This window comes from Melospiza georgiana, chromosome 15 (genome assembly GCF_028018845.1).
Source record: "Melospiza georgiana isolate bMelGeo1 chromosome 15, bMelGeo1.pri, whole genome shotgun sequence".
Classification (NCBI taxonomy): Eukaryota; Metazoa; Chordata; class Aves; order Passeriformes; family Passerellidae; genus Melospiza; species Melospiza georgiana.
Genome location: NC_080444.1, coordinates 10,293,902 through 10,319,506, shown reverse-complemented (window position 1 = coordinate 10,319,506; position 25,605 = coordinate 10,293,902). Strand labels below are relative to the sequence as shown.

The 25,605-nt window shown below is 41.3% G+C and overlaps 1 protein-coding gene across 3 annotated transcripts in view; it reads right to left on the bottom strand.

Annotated features, from left to right (window-relative positions):
- Window positions 1-265: 265 nt before the first annotated feature.
- Window positions 266-25,605, bottom strand: part of FSTL4 (follistatin like 4) — a 208,142-nt gene continuing 182,802 nt past the window's right edge. For 2 of the 3 annotated variants that reach the window (XM_058034588.1, XM_058034589.1), the window contains exons 9-16: window positions 21,274-21,435; window positions 20,129-20,263; window positions 18,581-18,607; window positions 13,316-13,434; window positions 10,557-10,706; window positions 9,850-9,957; window positions 6,777-6,886; window positions 266-3,575 (exon numbers count right to left, since the gene is read on the bottom strand). In XM_058034588.1, the coding sequence (XP_057890571.1) occupies window positions 2,873-3,575; window positions 6,777-6,886; window positions 9,850-9,957; window positions 10,557-10,706; window positions 13,316-13,434; window positions 18,581-18,607; window positions 20,129-20,263; window positions 21,274-21,435 (1,514 nt within the window). In that variant the 3' untranslated portion in view covers window positions 266-2,872. The remainder of the gene's footprint in view (window positions 3,576-6,776; window positions 6,887-9,849; window positions 9,958-10,556; window positions 10,707-13,315; window positions 13,435-18,580; window positions 18,608-20,128; window positions 20,264-21,273; window positions 21,436-25,605) is intronic. The other variant, XM_058034590.1, reaches the window with a different exon arrangement.

Below are 25,605 nucleotides of genomic sequence, written 5' to 3'. Positions count from 1 at the left end.
TGTCAGAACATCCTACTGATATATGAGGGTATAAGTTAATGAAAAGATCATTAATTCAATTTAGATCAATTTTGATTAATCACTATGATAAATTAATAATTTAGTAACTAAGAATTAAGTGTGAATTGGTGGAGAACCAAAAGGATAGTGAAAGAAATTGGCCACAAGGAAATGTAGTCTCTTTTTGACAAAGTTGAAAGGCAAATATGACTTGAAACATTTTTTTGAATATATATAAAATTTCTGTGTAGTAAAAAAAAAAATATCAGAGTAACAAATGTGCAGCACTTTAATGTCAGATTTGACTGTCATTGGAACTGTTCACAAGTAGTGTGGACAATCTAAATTATACTTCATTTTCTAAGTATGATATATAACCATTAGGATACTTTAGAAAAACACATCACCGGAACTTGGGCTGGAGAGGGAACAAAGGGAACATCTTTGGAAGGTCCAAGTGGGATTTTTTCAAGTGAATGTTATTCCAATACTTTGCAACAAACAGGAAAAAGTGAGGTCTGTTACACATCTTTCACAGCCTATATATAAACCAGTCTCAAGAATATTTACCTGAACATATATATACACTTTTTTTTTTTAATATTCTTAAAAAAGTAATATTTGCTTGATCTATGACACAATGAACATCTCTACAGGGAAAACTTACCATAGGCATAATAAAATACTCAAGAAGTCATAAAAGGTAACACGAGAGCAGTGTTTGGCCTTGGTAAAACACATTTAGGATGGCTGCAATGTATGGATACAGCTTTGTTCAAGAAAGGAGCTGTGCATATTTAAAGGTACTTACAAAGCTGGTCTTCTCCTTTCTTTGACATGGGATATGTTTCCTAATGGGATGAATACAAAATCATGGACACCATGCATTGCTGAAGGAAGGCTATGCCCATCTGTTTCACATGTCTGTGTTGCAATGATGGAAGAGTCTCTTCTAACTCCTATGGCTCATAAGTGAAAGAAATGTAGGACTCAGCACACGGATGTTGAAGGACAATTTCAAGGACTCCATGGTTAATGAATTCATTGGATTCAGCTCCCCTTCTCTGTCTGTCGGAACAGATTTTTATGTTCTCTATAGAACTGAAATGGTGTAAAATACCTCAGGTCTACAGCAATGCTAGAATGCTGCTTTTCTGATAACCATTTAAAGCAAAGATTGCCAGTGTTATTCTGTTTCCTTCTTGCTTAAAATCCCTCTGTGTATGTTGTGGAATGGGTGACTTAAAGCATCTGTGGAGGGAAATAATTACACCACTACCTATCACTGCACGTGTTCAAGGGCAGCATTTTGCAGACTCTGGGCAACAAGGTCCTTGGCAAACCAAGCTGGGTCTGTCCAGAGGCCAATGGGTGCCTCCAATGCTACTGATATTTTACCTGCAGAGAGGTTTCACCCACCTGAACACCCCATTATCCAAGCGATGGTTACAACTGCTTGGATGGCACCACTTCTTGCCTGGCTCTGCTGCCACAGCTGCTTTTGCCCTCGTTACTTCATAGTGATGGATACAGAAAGTTAGAAAAATGCAAATAGAAAAGTTTTTTATATCTTCCAAGTGTGCAAATAAATGGCTGTATGTTTTTATGGGAACTCAACTGAAATTTCTCAATGCCAGCTGTTGCATTCTTGGATAATTCAGCTGCTTTTACATGAATGTCTTTGCTCATAACTAAAAGATAATTGACTATAAACAAGTGTACTATAAACAGAAAGGAAAAAAACAAAGAAAAATTGTTTTCTAGTTGTTCCAAAAGAAACAGGCAAATTAAGGCTATGACTAGAAAATGAGTGAGTTCTCTATTAAAAATAACCTCTGTTATTTTAACTGTTATTTTATGAAGAAACAAGTGATTCCAGTGCTCCTAAATGTTTAATGAGGGAAACCAATGATTTCTACAACTGTTGCTGTCTCCTATGGGAATAACCAAAACTAATTCTCTACCCCCACAGAGTAGATTTTGCATATTGTTCCCAAACTGACCACACTCATGAGCCGTTGAAAGACTAATGCCACCTTCTCAACAAAATTGTTTACATAAACTCTGACCCCCCTGTCAGTATTTTCCAGCTCTTACCCAGGCCTGGATGGGTAATGGCCTGGATATTTCATGGCAAATTTCTCAAATACAATCACACAAATGTGCACTGGAAGAGGGGGGACTCATCCCATTGCCTTCAGTAGGACCAAGAGCAAAATGAAGTGCGGAAGCAAGCGAGCTGACAGTTACTATTTCTGTGATGCCTCCTTCTGAAATCACATCAGTGAACCCTTTCAAAGCCATCCTGCAGAGAAAACTGATCAGTTCTCATTAAATTGCTCTCCTAGGATTCTCTGGGTTGAAAACTGCTCTGATGTTTACTTTCCCTCATCATCCAAAGGTGAATATTCAAAAGGTGAATAGTCCTCGCTGCTGCTGTCTCCTGTGCTGGGGTGGGGTAGTCAGTGCAGCCAACAGGCAAGGGATACAGGGAAGAAAACTGATGTTAGGACAGAACATAAAAACTCCTCAGTATGGAAAGTCAAAATCTGTTTTGTTCTACAGAAATATTAGGTTTCGTGGCTTGTATGATATCTCAGTGGAGATATTATTTGCTTCCCAGCATTTTTCTCATAACCACAAATCATACCCACAAATAAAAAATATCCCTTCAAAACCACTTCCTATTAGCAGAGCATACTTTATATTATAAAACTTGCAAGTAGACCAGTGTTGTACCATGAAGCCTATACAGCGGATTTTTGTCTTTTTGTTTTCCCAGTGTAAAAATATACAATGCTACTGCTCATTTCCTGCAGTGTAAAGGTCCAACTGGTCCTTGCCTGCCGAAGGCTCCACTGCTACTGCCCTTTCATACCTCCCCAACCCAGACCACTGTGTTACCCCTCCTTATACCTGAAACCTCACAGCGTAACGTATTTTGCCTCCCATTTATAACAAACAACGAATCTTTAGCTGGTGTAATGAGATACTGTCCAAATAATCCACTGTCTTTCATAATTCTGTTGTTGCTGCTCCAGGGCCAGTCTTTGGACGCGATTGGGTCCTTTAAATTCTTCAGTACATTCATCCTCCCCGTTGACAGCTCCACAAAAAGCACATCTGTTTGCAAATGTGAAGTAGCGTATATATAGTACTGATTGCCTTCAGTGAACGAGGGCTGAAATGTCAGATCGGACACGTGTATGTTAGTTTTCAAGTCATAAATCAGCTTGATTTCCCCCCGGACGGTGAGGGCCTGGACGGCGATGGTGCCGCTGGCGCGGTCGGCGCTGACCAGGTAGCGCCCGTCGGGGGAGACGTGGGGCGCGCCCGCCACGCGGCCGTTGGGGCCGACCACGGCGTCGGTGACGCTGTCGATGACGAGCTGCGGCGAGGCGGCCCCCAGGCGGCTCCTCCTGCACTGCACGAAGTAGTAACCACCCAGGTGAGTGTAGGCCATGGCCTGAGGCACGCAGCCGTAGGCCTTGAGGTGGATGGTCTTGATGTGCGTCACAGTCTCCAGGTCTATCTTGTGGACCGCGTGCTTGGAATGGTTGAAAACGAAGCCAAACCTGAAACGGAAAACAAAGCACTGAGGTCACCTCTGGAGATGCGGTGACAGGCTTGAGCAAAGATAAAAGTCAGCAGAGTTGGGGACATTTTATTGGTTGGTTTTGGGGGTGTCTGCAATACTGGGGACCTTTTACTGGTTGGTTTTGGAAGCGCATGCTACAATGCTGTCTCTTTTTGTAAGAAATGTCTTGTTTTAGTGCTTCTAAAACATCCTAGAAGGAGGGATATATTTCAGTCAAATTAGCAACCTGATCCTGGAAATTTGAACATTTGCTTAGCTGTTTGAATCTTTGAGAGCCAAAATCTTTTTTTGGGGTTTAAAAATTGGGCACAAAATATTGATATATGAAAATGAAACAGCAGCTTTATATTGGGAACTTACTGGGAAGACCAATTTCTATAGAAGTGATATCAAGGTTTGGGTGTTCAGTAGGATAACACTGACCAGGTTTGTATTTAATCTGAGATTACAGTCATGAGATTCAATATATACGCAAGCATTCAATCTCAAAATAGAAAAGCATTCAAAACAAAGCATATTGCTGCCAGGATGAGGTTAGAGAGTAACTATATATAATAAATATAGCTGTGCACAATATAATGTACAACCACTGAATGAAGACCATATCTAATCTCATCTCTTAACTGACAGCACCAGAGGGAAGCTGTGGTGTGTGTTTGGTACCCGTGGTGCCTGGGAGCCACTGCAGGAGATGGCAAGGCTGTAGTGCAGAGCAGACTCTTAAAAACCATCCTGGCAGCCCAGGAAATGTGTAAAACATTTCTTGAGGAACATAACCAGGGTGTCCTGAAGATAAGGGGTCTTCATTTTCTGTCTCAAGACAGGGCAAAAAACAGTGAGCAGAGGATAAATGTTCCATAAAAGATATATACTGCAGCACATCTGACCTTTGCTGAAGACAAGAAAAGGTCAAGAATAGCCAAGAAAGGTTTCTGCTTAATTTGAGAGGGAGCCCTTAGAAACAGCCTGCTTGTGTTCCACTGGATTCACTGACACTGACTTACAAAAACTAATTTTACATCAACTATCTTTTCATCCATTCAATGCAGACAGAGGGAAATGAAGTGAGTGCTTAGTGCTGTATCACTTCCTCAGAAGATGTAAAATTGCCTTGTGAAATGTGGAGAACAACGTGCTCCTGTGCAGAAAATACATATTTTGCTCGAAACACTAGGTTTATTTCTTTATTCTTAATCCATCTGTCAATGAGACACTCAGCAATGATTTCACTTCTAAAGGATGAGCCAGTGTAGTGTGTGATCCCATGAAAATCACTGGGCTAAGCCTTTCATTTCCCCATTATACTCACATCCATTAGAGGCTTCACAAAGTATCTGCAGTGGAGAGTCGTAGTGCACTGTGTGTGTGGAAATTGGATATGACACTTGTATTTCTCCTGGATGAATGAATTTTAAGTATACTTTAAAAAGTGCTTTCCCTTACAGCTCTTTTTTTTTTCCCAAGACTTACTTTAATACTTGGCCAAATGCCTGAAGAACTTAAGAAATTATCTTTATCATAAACTCCCGTTTAAATAAGTGGGTCAGGATATATTTTATGTGCCCACAGTTGCAGAAGAGGCTCAGCCCTTTCATCAAATGTGTGATCTGAAATCTCAAAGCAAACTTTGTACTAAGAGAGTTTTTAATAGACAACAGTCTACCCTTGGAACTAATAAAAATGGAAACATTTCTAGATATCCATCTAAAATAAGAGGCAGCTGAAATACATATGCAGGGGTATTTGCATACAAACATTATTTGGCTAGCGGAAGAAATTGCTTAAATGTTCACCTTCCTGGGAAAGGCTGGTACTGCCATTTATTGTTTCTGAGTGGAGACTTTAGAAAATCATCCCAATGAGTCTCATTAGCTTGCACGCAATTATTTTTTTCTGTGCTGAGGGTGAGAGAGAACAGACAAAGAACTGGCCCTGAACAAATGCAACAGGAAATCAGGGACTGCATCTGCAGCTTTGCATATGGAAAACTATGGACAGTAATATATATTTATTATTTCAGCCAACTAATCACACTGAAGCAAAAGGAGAATTAAACAAACAAAAATGTGTAACTGTTCCACCTTCCTGTCTTTGAATTCAATTCTCACCTTCTCAGCTCAGATTTTAACATTCAGCAAAGTCATTCATCTCCTAGCACTACTATTACCCATAATGAAATTGTGAAAGAAAACTGGAAATATGAAGTAGAGAGAAATTACAAATGACAGCCATGAGGCATGCATCATTATTTAGTGTTTCAGCAGGCAAAATTATTTATTTTGGGACAGATTCAACACATAATCATTTAAGTTTAACCCCTTCTCTCTCGGTGTTTCATGCAGGAAACCTAAGATTACTGTAATGAGTTACATTATGTTTTTTGAGTGTTTAACTTAGTTAAACTATATAGAGGACAGAAGATGGTTAAACAGTTGTTATAACATGGAAATAATAGTATAAATTGCTGTGCAGTTATCATCAATTTTGATAATGTTAATGGGAGGCTTCCTGTGCCTGCTGGGAAGCAGCCAGTATTACTCCAGGTTATTAGTATGTTAGTTACACAACCTCATTAACCACTACATCACATTAACATTCAAAACTGATAGTTCATGGAGGTTTGTTTTTTTAAATCTGCAGTGCATACAATTTTTCTGCTCCAGCCATAAGGCTCACACAGAGATCCAATACTTGAACAAGTTGGGAGCATGTGAAAGAACCACATTTTATGCTTCAGGCAGAGTACATTTTTACCAGTTCAAGCAATATATCCTTGACACAGATTTCTGCTCAGATCCACAACAGTTTTGTGGCAAGGAAGGTGTTTTTTGGGCCATCAAATTCCTGGCACAAGTAAGGCAGAGCAGTGTGCCATAAGCTGCAAGGAGGGATGACTAAGGTGAGGCTTGAATGCCTGTGCATGGTCTAAGGGAAGGTCCAGGATTGTTTCTTGCTGTTTTACTGATTAGCTGAATAACTACTGGCAATTTCCTCAACCATTTCTTCACTTCATGTGTGAAAATGGGGATAAATGTAGTTAAGATTCATTACAAATTTATTTATTCCTTCACTCATTCATTCACTCATTCATTTTTTCATTCATATCTGTAAAGTGCTTTAAGGTTATGAGAAAGGAGCAGCATGGTCACCATTATTATTCATTAAAAGAATTTCTCACCTAACATGATTAATAATAAGATTTGTAGGTGGTATAAAGAAATCTCCCACTCCTTCAAAGGGTGTGTGGATAACATGTGGATCCTCTCCAGTGCTTGCCTCTGGAATCACCTACAATAAATACACACAAGGTTGAGCACAGGATAAGCACTGAGTAAGGCAGAAAGGTAAATACAGATTAGAGACAGGCACAGCACCAAGTGGCTCCTTCCAGGCTGTAGTAGACTCAACTGATTAATGATTTCAAAACGTTGTTTGGTGTAGTTGTCTTGAAAAGCTGTGCTAGCAAACAGTATTTGAGGCATGACATTTGTAAGGTAAGTACACAACTTGACTCCTGTAAGTTGTTTACATCTCAAGAATGAGCAGTCAAGCAGGAGCTGAAGCAGTATGACAACAGCAGGACAATAATAATTTATCCCTCACTGTCTAAAGTAAACATTCACTCCATGGTCATATTTATTAATCTCACTTAAATGCACAGTGATAATTTACCACCCTGAAGGATCAAACACTAACTCACAGCAGTTAATTATCACTTTGAAGGAGAAAAACTGTTCATCCATCAATATAAAGTCCAGGGAGGAGTGAAGAAGCTCCCTTTGGCTGCCCCCTGGTCCTGCCCTCCAGCACAGCACAGATCTCCATGGACAGGGGAACTCAGCTCCTCCACTGCTCCAGAAAGGAAAAGTTCTCAAAAATTAAAATGTTAAACGCTCAAATTGTTTGCTGGGTTTAAGACCACTTTAGTCCATTCATTAGGACCTTCTGCTGCTCTAATCTGCAGCAGTTGTTGCTTTGAATTTATGGCTACATAACTCATGAAAGACATGCTAAATCCCTAAAAGGTTTATTTCAGACAGCTGTTCTGGTCATGCCATTTAGATTTCTTCCAATTAGATTGCTCAAGAAGGATGCCCAGCCTAGCACAGTGCTTTCAAGAGGCCAGACATTTGCTTCCCACAAGCCAGTAATGGCCAAACAACAGCATCCCCTTAGCTGGCTGCACAGGCAGTTTGATAAATCCCTGACTTCCAGAGGAGTGGAAATTTAGATCAACCTCTGCAGCAGCATCTTCATTAAAAGAAAGTATTTTATTGCATTTCTGCAACTGAACACTGCAGGTTTTAAGAAGGAACTTTGCCCAATTAGTCACTGCCCACCTTTTAGGAAAGAAGGTCAGAAAAAAGAAAGGATCTGCTGATGATGATGCTAATCTCATCTCTATGTGTGTAACTGCACATCATAAAGATAACAGAAAAGACTATCTGAGACCCGGAACCTTCTAACAAGTTCCCAACTGTGCAGATGGTGTGTTCTCCCTAATAATGACATGCTTGTGCCATCTCTCCTTTAATTACAGAAACTTCTCACAGCTGGATGGATGAAATTAAGTCAGAAAGGGTAAAAAGAGTCCATTTTGTCTCCTTATACCCTGTACAGGAAACTCACATCCCCGGGTGAGACAACTTGGTGTTGCTCCCCTGGAAACCTTCATTTATGTGCCTCCATTCTGATTTTGGCATCTTTTCCTGAAGTCGCCTGTGATGAGTAGCTGGTCCAGTGTTTATTATTGACAGTCAGCACTGGATGGAGCATGTGGATGGTAGGGATGGCTCATCCCATCTTCATGGGGCAGTATCCCCAGCAGAAGCTTTGGGTAACCCCACAATTAATGCAGACTCCAATTTGTTGGTTTTTAGGTCAGAAAGTACAGCCCCCCTTTTTCTCTGCCTGCTGGGAAATGCTTCAATGCAGACCTAGCAGCAAACACTTCTGGCAGAAGGAGTATTCATGTGACACCTCTTTCCAGAAAGGGTGGGCAGCAAGTGCCAGAAAACCACCACCAGAGAATGGGATGTCTGGAGGGATCAAAGCAGATCCATCAGCTGGTGTCAACTCTGTCATACATCATACAGCAGCAGAAAAACGCCCCACTAGATGGCAATTCTCCATGTTCTCTGTGCTGTCAATGGAAGAGTAAATCTGCTAAGGTCATCCAGAAGTGGAAGGTGATTTGGGTGTCCATCATGTACAGTTCTCAGTCCCAGTGTCACTGCAGGTCTGGTTGTGCTGAGCATGGAGGAGTTCCACAGATATCACTGGCACTCCAACAATGGAATCACTAACACCCAATAACACAATTTGCCCCTGAGGTTTTACTTCTCTTGGTTTGGCTTTTTTCCTTCATGCCCTAGAGAGCCCCTTCTTGCATTTTACCGTGAGAGACTCACAGAATCACAGAATGGTCAGGGATGGAAAAGCCTTCTAAGATCATTGGGTCCAACTATTTCCCCAGCACCGCCAAGCCAGCACTGAACTGTGTCCCCAGGTACCACATCTGGAGGTCCTTCCAGGGACAGTGACTCCACCATTGCCCTTGGCATCCTGTTCTGGGGTTTGAGAAAGTTATCAGCGAAGAAATTTTTCCTAATACCAACCTCAACCTCCCCTGGCATAACTTTAAGCCATTTCCTCTTGTCCCATCACTTCTTACATGGGAGAAGAGACTGACTTATCTGGCTCCAACCTCCCTTCAGGGAATTGTAGAGACTGAAAAGGTCCCCCCTGAGCTCCCTCACCTGCTCCTTGCCAGACTTGTGCTCCAGACCCTTCTTCCCCAGCTCTGTTGCCCTTCTCTGGACACATCCCAGCACCTTAAAGTTTGTCTTGTAGTGAGAGCCCAAAACTGACCCCAGGATCTGAGGTGCCTCAGCAGTGCTGCAGAGCACAGCACTCTTGTCCTGCTCACAGCCAGCTGCCAGTCCTTGCTGCACAACTTTTTGGCACTTGGCTCTGTCACCAGTCTTAAAACAAATCAGACCTTGGCACAAAGCAGCCCTGCTGTCAGCCTGTGGCACAGTCATTGCTCAAAAACAAATTAAACAGCAGGAAAAATATGTGAGGATGGACAGAGGAGGGATGAATAAAACACACTGGATATGCAAATGAAACAGCAGCTTTATATTCAGACCATTAAATGTGGCTAATTACCTGCAACCCACCAGCCACCAGTGTGTTACCAGTGATGCTGAGCCCAGGAAGAGCAAAGGCTCCAGGGTGTAAGGACGTACCTGCAGTGTGGGTGATGATTTCCTCGTGTCCCCCCAGCTGAGCACCCACACTTGGTCGTGGGACTTGTCATAATGTAATTTGGTTGGTAATGGGTCCACATCCAAGGACTTAAAAAAACCCAGAGAGAGTTATTTACACAGAGACTCAAATGAACACGACAAAGATCACATCAGTTCCCTGCAGGCATTCTCATGCACCACTGTTATGTTCCCTGTGCAGCTTTGCCTTCAAACCAAGGGGGGGATCAGCAGCAGGTGAAAAATTTGGCTGTTTGGTGCCATTTTCTGGGTAGACATCACTCCATCCTCTGCTGTTCCTTACAGCCAGAAGATCAAGGGCCAATTTCTGCCTGAATTGTACCCACACCAGCTCTTCCCGTTTATAAGCATTCTCTCCAAACTGCTTATGACCCAGGTCAGGCAGCTAAGCCAGGAATTCATCCCAGTGTTATTTTACCAGACTCACTGTGAGCTTGGCTGCAGAGGCAGCCCTGAGACTGTGATCTCCAGCCCACAGAGGAGTTTATTCTGCCAGTGAGGTCACAGAACAGTGAACTCCATGTGATGCCACTGGTCAAAGCAACACAGGCCCAGCTCTTTACTGATCAGCAGATCTTTGCCCAGCAGATCCACTGGGCCAAGTCTGATTTTTTTGTCCTATATCAAGTCTTTTGTCATCAGTGAATAATGTGTTCACTTTTAAGTACCTGTATGGCTTTTTGAGTCTGGATATCAATTATCATTACTCTGTTCTGCTTTGGCTGTGTCACATAAATGTACTTGTCTCTGACATTGACTGCTGAAGCCCAGAGGCAGGACTGAGTGTCTTCACCTTCCGCTCTAGGACAGATCTCCTCCTGAGGGGTTAGAAAAAGAGAAGGTTTAATTTTTACAAGTTCAGGGCCTGGAGCAGCAAGAAGCTTAGCCTTGTAAACTGCAGGGAAAAAATCCCTGGGGATTCCATTAGGATGATATTTCTTCCCTTTCTTTCCTGGAAAACATGAAATAATTAATTTATCAGGTACCACACTTCAGCCTGGCTCTATGCAATGACATTAAACAGCTGGACCTCCTGCAAACCTATATTGAATTTAAATAACCACAGAGCCTATGGATTGATCTTTTGAAGCATGCTGTGGTTCATCAAGACTTGCAGTGCTGTCAGCATTTATTAGCAACAGAACTATCACTCTGTGCTTTGAAAAAACAGTGATTTACATTAATTGAGTCACTGCTTTATATTTTTCATAAAGTCTTCATTTTCTGCACAGGAGTTTGAAGAGTCACTTTTGGTCTCACCAACAACTCCCTGCAAGTTTGCTACTTCTCATTGCTCTTCCTACTGTCAAGATGCTTTATTTGAAAGAGCAGTTGTGTGGGACCAGGCTGTGGAGAGGAAATGGGGTAAAATGAGAATGAACACATATAAATTTCAGTGAGCACAACTGTTGATTTTAGACCTTGTGTTGTGTAATATTAAATAATGGTCCAACCTACCTAAGGGAAATGTGATTGGAGCTGCATCAGAGCTTGTTCAGGGAAAGAGGAGGTACAACAAAAAACAATGTCAGCACTGGAGGAATGGAATAGAATAGAATAGAATAGAATAGAATAGAATAGAATAGAATAGAATAGAATAGAATAGAATAGAATAGAATAGAATAGAATAGAATAGAATAGAATAGAATATCCTGAGTTGTAAGGGACCTACACCATGTGCAACAGTTATGGATAGAAAGCTGTCACCTCCAAGCAGCACAGCTCTGCTGGCTGAGTGTCATGGTGGAGACCATGAGTAAGGTTTGAAGATATAAGACTCAATAACTTGGCTGCATTTTCCTTTCTGCTCCTCCAGCCAGGCTGGGAATCTATGCTAAAAGCCAGAAGATGACACAAAAGCCCAGACTGGGGCTTCCAGGAGCCATTTATGCAGTCAGGCACCTGCCAGCCTTCACACTGCCCTCCTCATCCTCAGCTCTCACAACACAGCACCCACTCAAGCCAAGGGTGGATGTCTACTGTCTATGTTTGCTACTGTCTATGTAGCAAACATCCAAGATAGTAAAAGGGAAAAGGGAGTAAAAAATGTCAGTTATTCCCAGACCAAGGGAAGGGTCCTTGGAGATCTGTAGGAATCCCTCAGAGGTGTCTCTGAAGAGCAGCCAAGTGATGTAAAAAATCCCTCTAATGCACACCAATGTGCTGACATGATTTCCTAAAGTGCCCTCTCTGGTTTGTTTTTTTTGATCTGTTTCTCCAGGACCACCTCTTCAATATTTACAGATCTTCAGAAAAGAAACACAGGATTTCTGTCTTTGTAAAGCTTAGGTGTGGTTTAATAGCATTAAGTCCATAGACTAGCCTTGGGGTGAGCATCAGTCTGGATTTCCTCTAAGGTATATTAAAAACTCGTGGAAAAAACCCAGTATCAACCACAAATTTATTAAGATTTAGAAAGTACTTCCTACACACCCATAAGATGCAGAGCTTGACCCAACCTGCAGGGCTCATGACAGCAATTCTAGCCTTTGATTCCTCCCAAAATTGAAATCAAGGCTGAGCCCTTTTTTTTAGAAGAGCCACATTCTTTAGCCACATTTTCAACTTCCCCTTTTAAAAATTAGAAAGCAAGGAAAGGAGTGACTAAAACAGCATTTCTGGCTGTATTTCAGCACCTGTGGTTTTTTTAAGAACTGTCAGTTTCATGAGGATATGCCTGCTGTATGTTCCTGTGCAGAAGTACATAGCAGGTCACTGAGAACACTGACCTCTCAGAGCCTCCAGGCACGTGTTATCCCACTGGCCATGTTGAGCTCCACTGCCTACAAGCCAGTGCTTGACATTTCTGACACCTGAAAAAATGTTCCTTGTAATTCCTAAAGCAAGGGTTAGGTAAATTCAGTGCAGACAGAAAAGTGCCCACAGCAAACACAGACAGTGCAGTCTCTCTCTCAGTGCAGAAGATGCAGAGGATCTTCAGGGCACAACCATTTTCTGGGCATTCTTATTTGCCTCCCTGCTGCAGTTTAACATAGCAAAGCACTTCCAAAGAGCAGAAAGTGGCCCAAAGTAGCTCACTTCTTTGCCTATGGAGCCATCAGTAAAAGGAGCACCAGTGAATGATGTGCACATCTCTCTGCTGTTGACTTCTGTACCTTCCCTAAAGCCCAGTTACAAATTTGGGGCATGGATAAGTAAACAGATCAAAAGGACAAATGAAAATCTTTGCTTTTGTGATAACCAGCCAAATTCTCTGCAGCGTGTCAGTAAATCCTCCATGTCAGCCTTAGAACTTATGTGGATCCCCTGATTTTCAAGAGAAGATGCTACACCTCAGGGATGCTGCATGAAGCCCACCAAGCTCCAACACCCCTGTGGCAAAGAGGTCCTTTAGCAATAACAACTTTGAAGAGATTAAGAGAAAGTTTCCCAGCTGTCAGCTGTAGCTGCTGGGTTCAGGACTTACGTAACTTGTGAAAATCCTCTCTTCAGGCCTGATGTGTCTCCGGATTTCACATTCGTTTGGCTGAAGGACTGTGATCCCATCATCAGAAAAGACATAGAACATATTCCCAACACTCAGGCCTTAAAGGGGGATAAAGAAGAAGGAGTTGGATTTTTTTTTTGCATGCATCCATAGCTGTTAGGACTTTTTTAAAGAACTTGTCCTCCTTTCCCGACAAACAAAATCTGCCTTACATAGAAGTTGGTCATTTGGATGCAGTTGGAGCATTCACAAATCAAATTTCATGTCACAACAAGGGCTTCAAGGAGTGAAGAGGTACAAACACATTCAAAAATGCATTGCCTTGGTGGCGGTGGTTGTACCCAAATAATTATGGCTGGGTCTTGTAAATAGGTACCAAAACAGGATTTTTTCCCAAGAAGCCTCTCTGTTGCACTGCTATCCCCCTCAGATTATGAATTTGGGTTTTTTAAACGATTTCATTAAAAACAGCTTGACAATAATTTGAGAACTGAAAGATAAGCTTTCGTTAAAATTAAAATGAAGGTCATCCTGTTACAGGCAACTTGACCACTGGTAACTGTGATGTTAAATGGAAGTGTTTAGCATCTGTATCATGAATGAAAATATATAGATTTCTTTATTTTCTTAAAATATCTGAAAGAACTAACTACAGCCACCAAAATAAATACATTTTTGAAATCTTGCAAACTGTAATTCACAAATGTGGAGTTGTTCAGCATTGCATTAGCACTCATTTATCCAACCAGGGCATTCCAGGAGATTTGGAAAACTGGCTGATTGTCATTGCTTTGCCATTAGGAGATTGTATTTTATCACTTCTGTCATGCTACATGTAATTGCAGTGACAAGATCTTTAAGAAATGTTCAGGATCCTTTCAAACCCTCTAGTTTCAAAGATCCAATAATTTCATTTTTTCACACCACCACCAGTAAGTGTTTGCAATGACCACTGTCACCCCTAGCAGTGTTGATAGTGTACTTTATCTGCCAACAATATGGTGATGCCATAATTTGTATCTTCAAATTTATTCCATTTTTCCCATGGAGAAATAAAGTCCCCATTCTTTGGCTCTGAACAGTGCTCAGTGCTAAAAATTCCCTTTGCTGGTCCTGTGGTGGCAGCTCTAAGTACTGCTCACAGAGACAGTGTTTCTCACATTTCTTAACTGTCTGCAGGATTGAGATCTAAATCATCACAGGAAATTTGACAGTAAAAATAAGGATAATTTGGACAAATGCATTTTTGGAAAATGTTGTAAAACAGATTGTATTTAGTAAAGCCAGAAGGGTGTTTTTGTTGCTAAGCCCCCTTCTTTGATGCCAAATAAGTAATTTCAGAGAACAACGTGTCAGCATGTGATGTTTGCTGTACTGACATGGTTGAGTCTCTGAACCACAGCACAGAAATCCCCCAGTTAGGGCTCAGGTGGGTACAAGAGTTGTGATCCTCAAATGTGATTGCACAGGGCAGGATCATGCATGTAGGGAAAAAAGCTCCATTGAGAGTTATTTCATGGACTAAGGGTTATTTTTCCCCAAGTATATTGGTAACACATTTCATGCAGGCACTTTGGGCCAAAACCTGCGCTCCCAACATCCACACATCTCCCACCTGCTTTAGTGGGATTTGATGAACACCCAGAGGGCAGAATTTGACCCTGGCCTGGAATGAGTGCTGACAATTCATGGGTAAAGGATTTTAATCCTCAGAAGTGAAAACAGGCAGGCAATCAATTATGACTATTGTGAGGATGCTTATTATTATTTTCATGCACAAGAGTAGTGTGATTTTGTCTGATGATCCTATTACAATGAGGGTGTATTTAAGAAGACCATAATTACCCAAAAAAATACTTTGATAAAAAATTTTACCCCAATAGGTTTAGAGTCAGAGACTTGGCAAGTTCTACTACTTATTTTACAGTAAAATGAGTCCAAATTTTTGTGCAGACTGATTAAAATATGCTACAAATTCCTGAGAGCATTCAGTTACCCTCTTTTTAAAAAAGTTTGTCAGTTAAAATTAAACCACTTTTTTCCCCCAGAGATTGGTCTTCATACTGATATTTAGACCAAGCAGGATTTTACTAGACAAACTAGGTGCTTTATTGTGACTTATGAAACATTTGCCAAATCTTGGTTGGGGTACATCCTAAACAATCTCATGGACATCAGTAGAACAGACTCAATTTTTTATTATACTGATGCAACTCCTTGGTGCAGGGAATTGGGAATTATTTCAGTACAGAGGTGGGCAATGAAGTATTTTGTGTTTTTTATAGTAGTGAGGCAGGTACTAAATTGGGAACTCGGGGACTAATGAGGAGTTTTGAAAAATTTTTTCCTTTTGAATTGAGGACATTTCAGGTTAGATGACACAACTAGTTCAAAACCTAAAGGCATAATGAAAGGCAAAGTACTTCACCTGTATAGCAAAATATCCCTAATATAAAAAAAAAAAAAACCATTAAGAATGGAGAGGACTTTCAAACATAACAGTCCTTATTTGATCCACTCCAGATGAAGTTGGCTCTAACAAAAAAACATTGGGAGGACACCTGATATCAACAACAGCTTATTTGAGAAATACAGTGTCTCCATCAGTGTACATTTATACATCCCTCCTTTGAGATCAAAGGGCAAATTTTTCACCATGATCCTATACTTAAAGAGTTTTCCTCAACTTAATTTAAATACTTGGAAATATTTTAGAACTTACATTTGGTAATGAAAAGGCTTTCAGCTTTTTAAGTGCATACACTCACATAACTGCTGATTGCCTGCTGGCACAAAATGCCCCTTTTCTCCAGGTATTAAGTGAGCAATGCTCACTACAGAAATGAACACTGTCATGGAAAAAAACAAATCTCTGCTTTACATTTGGGCTACTCATGGTTTTCTCTGGACAAAATTAAAAACTATTTGTACATTGAGTAAATACTGCATATGCTTCCAGCCCCAGGTTTAACTGGCTGGTTGCTCTGTGTGCATTCATTTCTTAGGGCATTGCCTGTGCATGGTCTGAAAGGTTCTGAGAACAAACTGACAGACTGACTTTTAAAATGACCAAATACTTGTGTTAAAAGTTTGACTTGCAAAAGTTGTTCTACACCATATTTTTTTAGGCATTTTCCCAAGGTTTTAATTACTCCAGACCTTGTGGGGATGAGTTAAAATGAGATGATCATTTTAAAGGAGCTCAAACCTACCAATGCATCTGTTAATCTTGCTACTTGCACATAGTAAGGAATTGACCGAATATATTAAAATATAAAACCAAAAATGCCATTCCTGTCTTCCATCTTTCTCTGTGCCAAGATTTCACATGCTGAAGTATCTAGAATGAATGTGCCCATTACATACTACAGAACAACACAAGCAGGGTAATAAACCTGCTTTACAGATACTGAACTGTTTAGGAACATCAATAGCAGATCTGCTTTACTGGCCATGTTTTGCCTCAACATTGCTCATACTTTCATTTAAAATGTGCAAGGTTGATAAGCAGTAAGTCCATCTATTTAGCAAAATTATAATAAGACTTTCTGCAAACAACTTCTCAGCTGTTCTTTAAATATTCCTCTACTTCCACATCTGGTAGGATTATTCAACTGCTTTCTTTAAAAAAGAGCATAAGGAACACTTAATAAAAACAGCCATGGAGCATCGTGCAGGTGATGCTGGACTGATGAGATGCATTAGAGATTTCATTTCCAAGCAGAAGGGAAATAGCAATTCCTAGTGCCCATAATGCCATTTACAGGAGCACCAGCAGTGATGACTCCTCACAGCCCTGCACCAGGAACCTGCAGGTGGGGTGTTCAGAAAGAAGTGCTGGGGAGCTCTCCTAGGTGACTGAGCCACTTCTCTGACCTCAGTGAGCTGCATTTGCCTTGGGTTGGAAGGGACTCTAGAAATAGACCAGTGCATTTGCTCCATGTGGCTAACAGTGGCACTGACAGTGTGCACCAGGTTTTGTCACCACGCCCTGGCACCCTCTTTCTGCCCCCAAATCCTTTGTGCCAAGCCCAAGCTACCCAGAACCTTCCTGCTGAGGTTGGAAGCCCAGCTGTTGTTTTGGAGGCACTACTGACAAAGGGGCTTTGCCCCCTCCAAAAGCAGAGTGAGCCTGAAGCCCTTCTTGGAGCAGCAGGGTGAGGGAGTTTGGGGGTTTGCAGGGGGAGCAGCGTGAGGGAGTTTGGGGGTTTGCAGGGGGACGTGGCTGAGAGCAGTTTGTCACTGCACAGCAACCCTTCCCACTCAGCTTGAGGGACACCGAGGTCTCAGCTGCCTCACAAGGAGCTGGCAGATGTGAGAACTGGTTTACATCTGCACCTGAACCTCAGAACCTTCCTCCAGGGAGCGGGTGTCCTGCTCACAGCCCCCCAGGAGCCCAGGGTCACAGGGTCCCCTCTGCACACCTGGGCTCCTCACCCACAGAGTCAGAGGGACAACCTGTGTGAGAGCCCCTTGGGCTCTGCATGATGCTTCTCACTGGGTATTTTGGAAATTACGACAGCACATGCATGTACAAAATAAGGTGATTTTAAGGCCCTCCATGATATCCTTGAGTCAATTAGCTGCTCAGGATGGTTTTTTTTTTACTTTGGCTTCCAAGATACACAGTTGACGACCTTGTGAAGGGCACACTGTAAGTTTGATCAAACTAGAGCTCTTAACTGCCAATTAAAACAAGGGGAAATGGGGCAACCTTTACCCTGCATTGATTCAAAGGATAGAGGGAAGAAAACCTGTTGTGGTTTGGATTTTTGTTTTGCCTAACAGTCAAGAACACAATTTCTGTTGCTCACCTAGAAAACATCAATACATGCTATTGAAAAGGAAGAGCTTGAATTGCTTGCTTAAAAATGCAGTATACTGAATTTATGCCTTACTTGTTCAATTATGGTAATTTGAGAGCACTTTTGACACTTGTGTGATTGCTAATGCAGCTTGAAAATCTCAGGCTACTCACATTTCTGGCATTATATATAAAATTCATATTTTTATATATTTTATGGTCATCTATTATTTTATAGTGGGAAAATGCAAGAAGTTATAGGTGCAAGAGTGACATCTCTTATTTGAGTAATTTAGCTTTTAAAAGTCTGGTCTGTACTTAATCTGGTGACTGTGAAAGTTGATAGGGTTAGTGGCAAGTCAGTGGAGAATGGCCCATCATGGAATTATTAAAGCAGACAAGCACATTATCACTACAACAAAAGAACTTTACTGCAGTACCTTCCTCTCGCCACAGTATGTTTGCAACTGCAGCATCAGAATATTGGGAAAGCCAGAAAATAATCAGGAAAAGAAAAAAAAACAACAAAACAATGTCAAAACTTTCATTGTATCAAGTAACTGAATAAATACTCATGTTTACACGAACTGTTTAATTGGTGAAAATTTTGTAACATTCATTCAAATAAAATACCAGGAAAGACAGAGAGTTCTAAACACATTTGCTCCTTCTAGAGACAATTAAGAAACTCTGACATGGAAAAATCCTTCCTGAAATGAAGGCAGCTGTGCAAAGATCAATGCCCTACTAAAGAGGAGCAGTTACCTCCAAATGCAGCTGCAGGTATGGCACAGCCTGGGGTTTTCTGTGCAGGTTCCATGAGGAAACACAACGTGGAATTATAGAATCATTAAGGTCGGAAAAAACCTCTAAGATCATCGAGTCCAACCATTAACCCAGCAGTGCCAGGTCCACCAGCATCTTTCAGAAGAAGCCTGAGGCTGGCAGCTACAGCAGCTGCAGCCTTGGCTGTGGTGTCTCTTGGAACTTCAGGCAACTGCATTCTTTCAGGATCCACACAAGCTTTTAAAGCACACCTGCATTTGAATTTCTGTTCCAGATAGATCCAATTATTTCTCAACATACTGTAATTTCCCTTGCTCAAGTATTCAAGGGAAAATGACCAGTATTAACAAGAGTATATAAATCTAGTTAATGAGGAATAGGATATCTTTTGCAAAGATTTTCCTTGAAAGCTCATATTTATGGGTAACTTTGTTTCAATTCTTGCTCTATATTAGCAGCCAGAAAAGCAGTAAAAATCCCATTTGCACCTAGACTTTTAGTATCACCATGAACCCAGGTAATCTCCCAGGCATTCAAGAAAGCAGAACTGGGAAAGATCAGGCCTCTGGGAGCTTTTCTATGGGACAACTGATCACCTCCTTCAGCAATTCTCTTTTGGGGTCAGTGTGGTCAAGACAACACTGCTGCACTCCTATGGGAGATGTGGGAGGAGCAGCTGGGAGGGTATTTGTCTTTGAGGTGGAAGATAATTTCACACTGAGGGAAACCTAATTTGCCAGTCAGTGATGTAAAAACAGGTAAAATAATTTAATCACGGCATTTTTCAGATATCTAAATATTCAAGAATTTTGACTGGTAACTGGCTTCAAAAGAAGCCTTATACAGAAATCAATGAGATTTATAGAATGTGGCAAAATATTACATCTTGGATTCCCTGATATCTGAAACTATTGCCAATTTGTTACTCCAATAAAGCTGTTACCCATCACACACTCAGTATAATTCTGCCACATGAAAGACACCATCTTCCTGGACAAGATTTTACCTTCTCTGCATGATTTCTACCCCCAAAAAGTGTCCAATCCTCTGATCAAAGTGCATTCAGAACTGTCATTACCTTATGTAAGATCCAACTTACTGCATGCAATAGTCTGACCTAAATTACACTAAATTAAATTACATGTATGCCATCACCTGCCAACACTATTTAAAGGAAGAAATGCATGGAAAAGTGAGCTTACGGGTCTTTCTTGCTGAGTCTTCGATGAAAAGGGAAGAAATGTCCTCGTCCACTCCCACCTCATTTTTGGCAATGCAGGTGTAGGCACCAGTGTCTTCATAGCGAACGCTGCTGATGTGGAGCTCACTTCCATTTGCTGTAAGAGAGACACCCATAGACAGTGCTCCTCACTGCTGCTAATTGCTGTCCCTGCCTTAATTGTCCTCCATCACCACAGGCACCCACTGAAGGCTCAACAGGGTGGTTCCACCCCACTGTGTTTCCTCCTGTGTGACTAGAGGTTTTTGGGGATTCTCATGGGAGCTGATGTCTTGCTCCTTTCCATCAGCACATCCACACCAGAGAAGAACAAAGAACAATCTCAAGTCAAACTATAAATTACTTTTAATTCTTTTTGTTAGAAAAGTGCTTTGGCTTGAGTGAAGAAAAATTAATTTCAGTTTTCCAGACTATTTTTCATCAGATCACCAAAACACTTTGGTTTAAAGGGGTCTCTCTACAGTTCCTTCTACCATTTTGCTTCCTGCAGTTGGACCAATGGCTAAAACCTTTGGAACATGTTGAGACATTGTAGGTGCCATGCAGCAATATCAGTGCTACCAACACAGGCTGAAGGGCACAATCTACCAAAGCCAGACTGGGGCATGTGTTGAGGATGGGGTTATAATTTTTACACAGAAAATTGCAAATTAATGTTTTTGCCATTTGCTATGCCTGTTGCATCCTCATTTGAACAGTGACCTAGAGGAGTTAAAAGCCCAATTCCTTCAGCAGGGCTGAGTGGGAGAATGACTCTCAGCTGACTTGCATCCAGTCTGGGCTTAGATTTGAACAAATAATTTAATGAATTTCTCTTCAAATAATTTAATGCATTTCTTTTCTCCTGTGCTGTACACAAGAAGCAAGGCAGCGGAGAAACAGGCAGGCTGTCTTTGAACAGAATGCAATTACCACTTACATCAATCAATAGTGTATTTCCCAGGAAATTCACAGGAGAAAGAGATAAAAAGAAAGAACAGGGGTTTTATAACACGATTTCCAACAACTGTGGCTTAGCAAAGTACAAGAACTTCTGGTTTAAAGTGCAAAATAATCCTCCTTAATCCCTGCCTACAATACTTTAATTAATCAGAATTCTGTTCTTACCGAGGAGCGATAGCTGTTTGGATAGTTTTGGCATGATATCAATGCCGTTCTTCAGCCAGGTAATGCGGGGATTAGGGATCCCTTCGGCGTGACATTTCAGGCTGGCTGAAACACCCGGCTCCTGCGCCTGCGTCTCGGGGTACACGCGGATCACCGGAGGCACTGCGGGGGCAAGGAATGGGGAACTGAGGAACTGGGGACTTGAGACTGGGGAACTGGGGACTTGAGGAATTGGGGAATTGAGGAATTAGGGAGTTGAGACTGGGGAACTGGGGACTTGAGGAACTGGGGACTTGAGACTGGGGAACTGGGGACTTGAGGAATTGGGAAATTGGAGACTTGAGGAATTGGGGACTTGAGGAATTGGAGAACTGGGGATTTGAGGAATTGGGGACTTGAGGAAATGAGGACTTGAGGAACTGGGGACTCGAGGAATTGGAGACTTGAGACTGCGCCGGGGCTGCAGAGCCACTGCTGTCCTGCAGTGCCCCGAGGGGCTCTGAGCTGAGAACCACAGAGATAACTCAGTCTGGCTGTCAGTGCAAGCTACAAGAATGATTTTTCTACAGCTTGGCTTTGGGGGCAGAAAATAGAAACTAACACTTTTCCAAGCACTGGCATGTGATAGAAGCTGAGGATGCCCCATCCCTGGAAGCGTTCAAGGCCAGGCTGGATGGGGCTTGGAGCAACCTGGTCCAGTGGAAGGTGTCCCTGGCCATGGCAGGGGTTGGATTGAGATGATTGAGATGGTGTCTAAGATCCCTTCAATCCCAAACCAGTCCGTGATCCTATGATTCTATAACAGAAAAGAGTAAACTAATATACTGATGTCAGGGAGGAACCTTGTGATCCAATTCTGCATTTAGACTTTCATTGAGTGACTAACTTAACAGCTGGATTAAAACCTAACGTGGGTACTCACATATTTAAAAATTAAACTTCAGATCTTCACTGAATCTAGGAGGGAATTTGAGTTCTTGCTTATGAAAAATAACTTAATCTTCAGTATTTAATTATCCATCAGGAAGTGGACTGTGTATTCACTACCTCTTATTCTGAACAAATAAAGTGTTTATCAATTACTTCTTTTCACTGAGAGGTTTTTAAAACATGACTTACCTTGTTCACAAAGGTACTCCTGAGGTATTTAATATACTCCACTGGCAGAACTACTAATTATGTTACAATTTCAGAGATGTTCATTGATTTTCAATCATCTTTCCTTCACTGCTCAAACCAACAAGGCTTAATACCACCCATTAACTATTTCTTAACAATTTACTGACTTGCTTTAAAAAAAATAAATTGCAATATTGCAGCATCAGTGAAAGATACCAGTGAGACTCTTCCATCTTGAGGAAAAATAAAAGGAAATGTGAGGATGTCTCACACTGTGGCTGATGGTATCTCTGTTTCACAATGAAGCAGTCAACTTTTCTATCAGATTGGGAGATTTTGGGATTAATGATGTAGCTGCTGAAAGCTTTACAGTTTTGTAAAATCATGGCCAGAGTCCAATGTGGATCTGGCCAGCCTGGATGGGATGCTACTAGTAACATTTTTAGAATGAAACGATTGAGTAAGTGAGGTCCATTGAAGGCCAACATGATTTTTTTAGACTCACAGCTGAAGGACAGTGTGCCTCCTACAAATGCAGAGGAAAAAGATTTACAATACTCAAGGTCTCATTCTTAAATCCTGAAATCAACTGACTTGGCTGAGATCTCACATGGCCAAAGGCACCAGAGCAATTTCACTCCAAGCCAAGTGACTTCTCACCCACCGGCTCTCAGAGACAGAGCCCATCCCAGTCATCACCTATTTAATCTCTCAAAACCACTGTGGGTTGGTTTTTCCTTAATATTGTTTGCTTTAGGCTTTCCTGCTCATCTGGGCAGCTGTGTCAGCACTTCCCAGGCTGGCCACAGAATCAGGGCACTGCAAACAGACTGAAATTTCATCTCTCACATTTTTGCCTCACACCTTGATAGCCTGCACATGAATAATCCACCTATTTTACCTGGAGGGCTGCAAACACAACAGATTTATACTGCCAAAGGTAGCTCACAGCTCCTACACACTGAATCAATGCTCTGCATGAAAATTAACTAAAATTATAGCAAGGTATCTTTTCAAGAGTGATTAATAAGGAAACTGTTTATTTTCACCTACAAAGAGTATGTGCTTCACCTCCATTTCTGCTCTCTTTTCCTTTTCCTTCTATTTTTAAACTTTTTATTTCTTCTCCCTTGTCTTACATAATTCACTGCACAGGTAAATTATTTCATGCAAATGCCTTGTGATAACAGCAAACTGCAGAATATATTTTTATTGTCCTTGCCACAAATTAATACATTCCAAGTAAGCACATTAAACTTGCAAAGATTTCAGTTCCAGACTTCGGGATATATGGATTACCTTTTGCTTTTTCCCTTGGTGAATATATATCATTGCTAACCATTACTGTGTCTGCAGCCAAGGGCAATATAAAAATGCCATTATCTTAAGCAAAGTAGGAAGAAAGAGGCATTGAAACAAGCATGAGATTGGGTAGATTGCCTACCACTGCATACTGAGCAGCACCTCACTGGTGAGCAGACCAATTCATTACTGCAAAACCGCTCAGGTGATAAAGCACACGATGAGCACAGATGGTGCCACCAAGGCCCAAAGACATCCATTGCTGCTGTAGGAGCTCTATACTCCAGGGTGTAGCAATAATTAACAGATTAATCATTTACTTGAGATGTTTTACATTTATGATTTGAAAGGAGCTTGCAGCATTTTGTTTTCTTCTGAAAAGCCACATTAATGAAACATCCATGTTTGTAACATCTCCCTTACTGGAAAATTTGTCCTATTGGACCCTTATAATTGGGCTGAGGATCAAATGGATTTTTTTAAACTATTTTCAAGGAATACAATATTCTGATTTATGCTGATGATTTCCTGAGTGCAAGGACCAAGGAAAATGATGCCCTACACCCAGCAAATCTCCTATACTCAGTAAATCTCTTGATTTACCAACAGACTTACCAATTTTCATAGTTGATTACTATTTTATGAGATTCTTTATCCTCAGGACCTCTTTTTTCCTTTTGAAAGTGCTAAATTGCTTCCTCCCAACAGTTAGTGTATACTGCACACATTTCCCAAGCAATATCCATACATGGGAGAGAACAAAACTTTCCTGCTGTCCTTGGCTCCTCCTGATCAAAGATACCAGAATGCAAGATGAACTTTTCAGTCTTAAACTGTTTAAACATTGCCTTTCAGCACAATTTCTTTTCCTCCAAAGATGTTAAGGGCAAGCTGCATAAATACACTGACTTATATTTTACCAGTAACTGTGAATCCTAAGATTGATGAGCTCAACCAAACCTCTCCCATCAAACAGGCTGAATTTCACATGTCCAGATGTGAGCCAGCAGCTTGGGGCATTCACCTGGTGACCTTCACATTTTCTGCCAAAGAGGATTCTCATCTCTGCTAGTCAAAATAAGCATCTGGATCTACCCATGTTATTTGGGATATCCTGAACCATCTCACACAAAGGAAACACTGCACAGCATTCAGCAACTGAGTAGTGGTGGAGCTCCAAATCTCAGAAACATTTAATGTCAAAATTGGGCTGCAAACTTTCTATTTAAGCTTGTATTTCCTTATTGTCTATATTACCTAATCAATATAAGAATCTAGCCTAATGTTTCAAAAAGAGGCCAAGGAAAAAATAAGCTAAAGAGCATCTAATATGTTGGATAAAAGCAGAGGAAGTGAGCACATGTAACTGAGATCAGATTCTTTTGTGAGCTCACTGCTGTGTCTCAGAGGGAACAGTAAGACAGGGCCCAGGTGGTCTGGAAAAGGACCAAAGGATGCTGGAAGAATTGCTGCAGCTTTGAAAAAACTGGATTAACTGAAAAACATTCTAAAAGTTAGAACCTGCCTGTAGAGACACAGCGGGCTTGGGAAGGGTGGCAGATAAACCCTTCCAGTTCTAGTTGGATCTTCTTTCTCTATTCTCTCCCAAAAGACAATGGGAGATGTGAAAAGAAAAAATCTGGTAATTTTCACAAAATAAAAAGCCTCCAAGTTTTTGATGTTGAAAGTAGATCAGTGCCTCCCTAGAGGAGACAGGCGAGCAGATACACCCAAGTTCTGGCTGATTTGCTTCTGTCACATTCTCTTACCATTCTAGTCCAACACAAGAAAGCAACAAAAACCCTTCCATGCTGAAGATGGAGTTTTTAGTTTGATACAGACAGACAGAGACAAGCCCCAGTGCTGAACAGAGCCCATCAACTACACTTAGATTCTCAGCATCTTCACTCA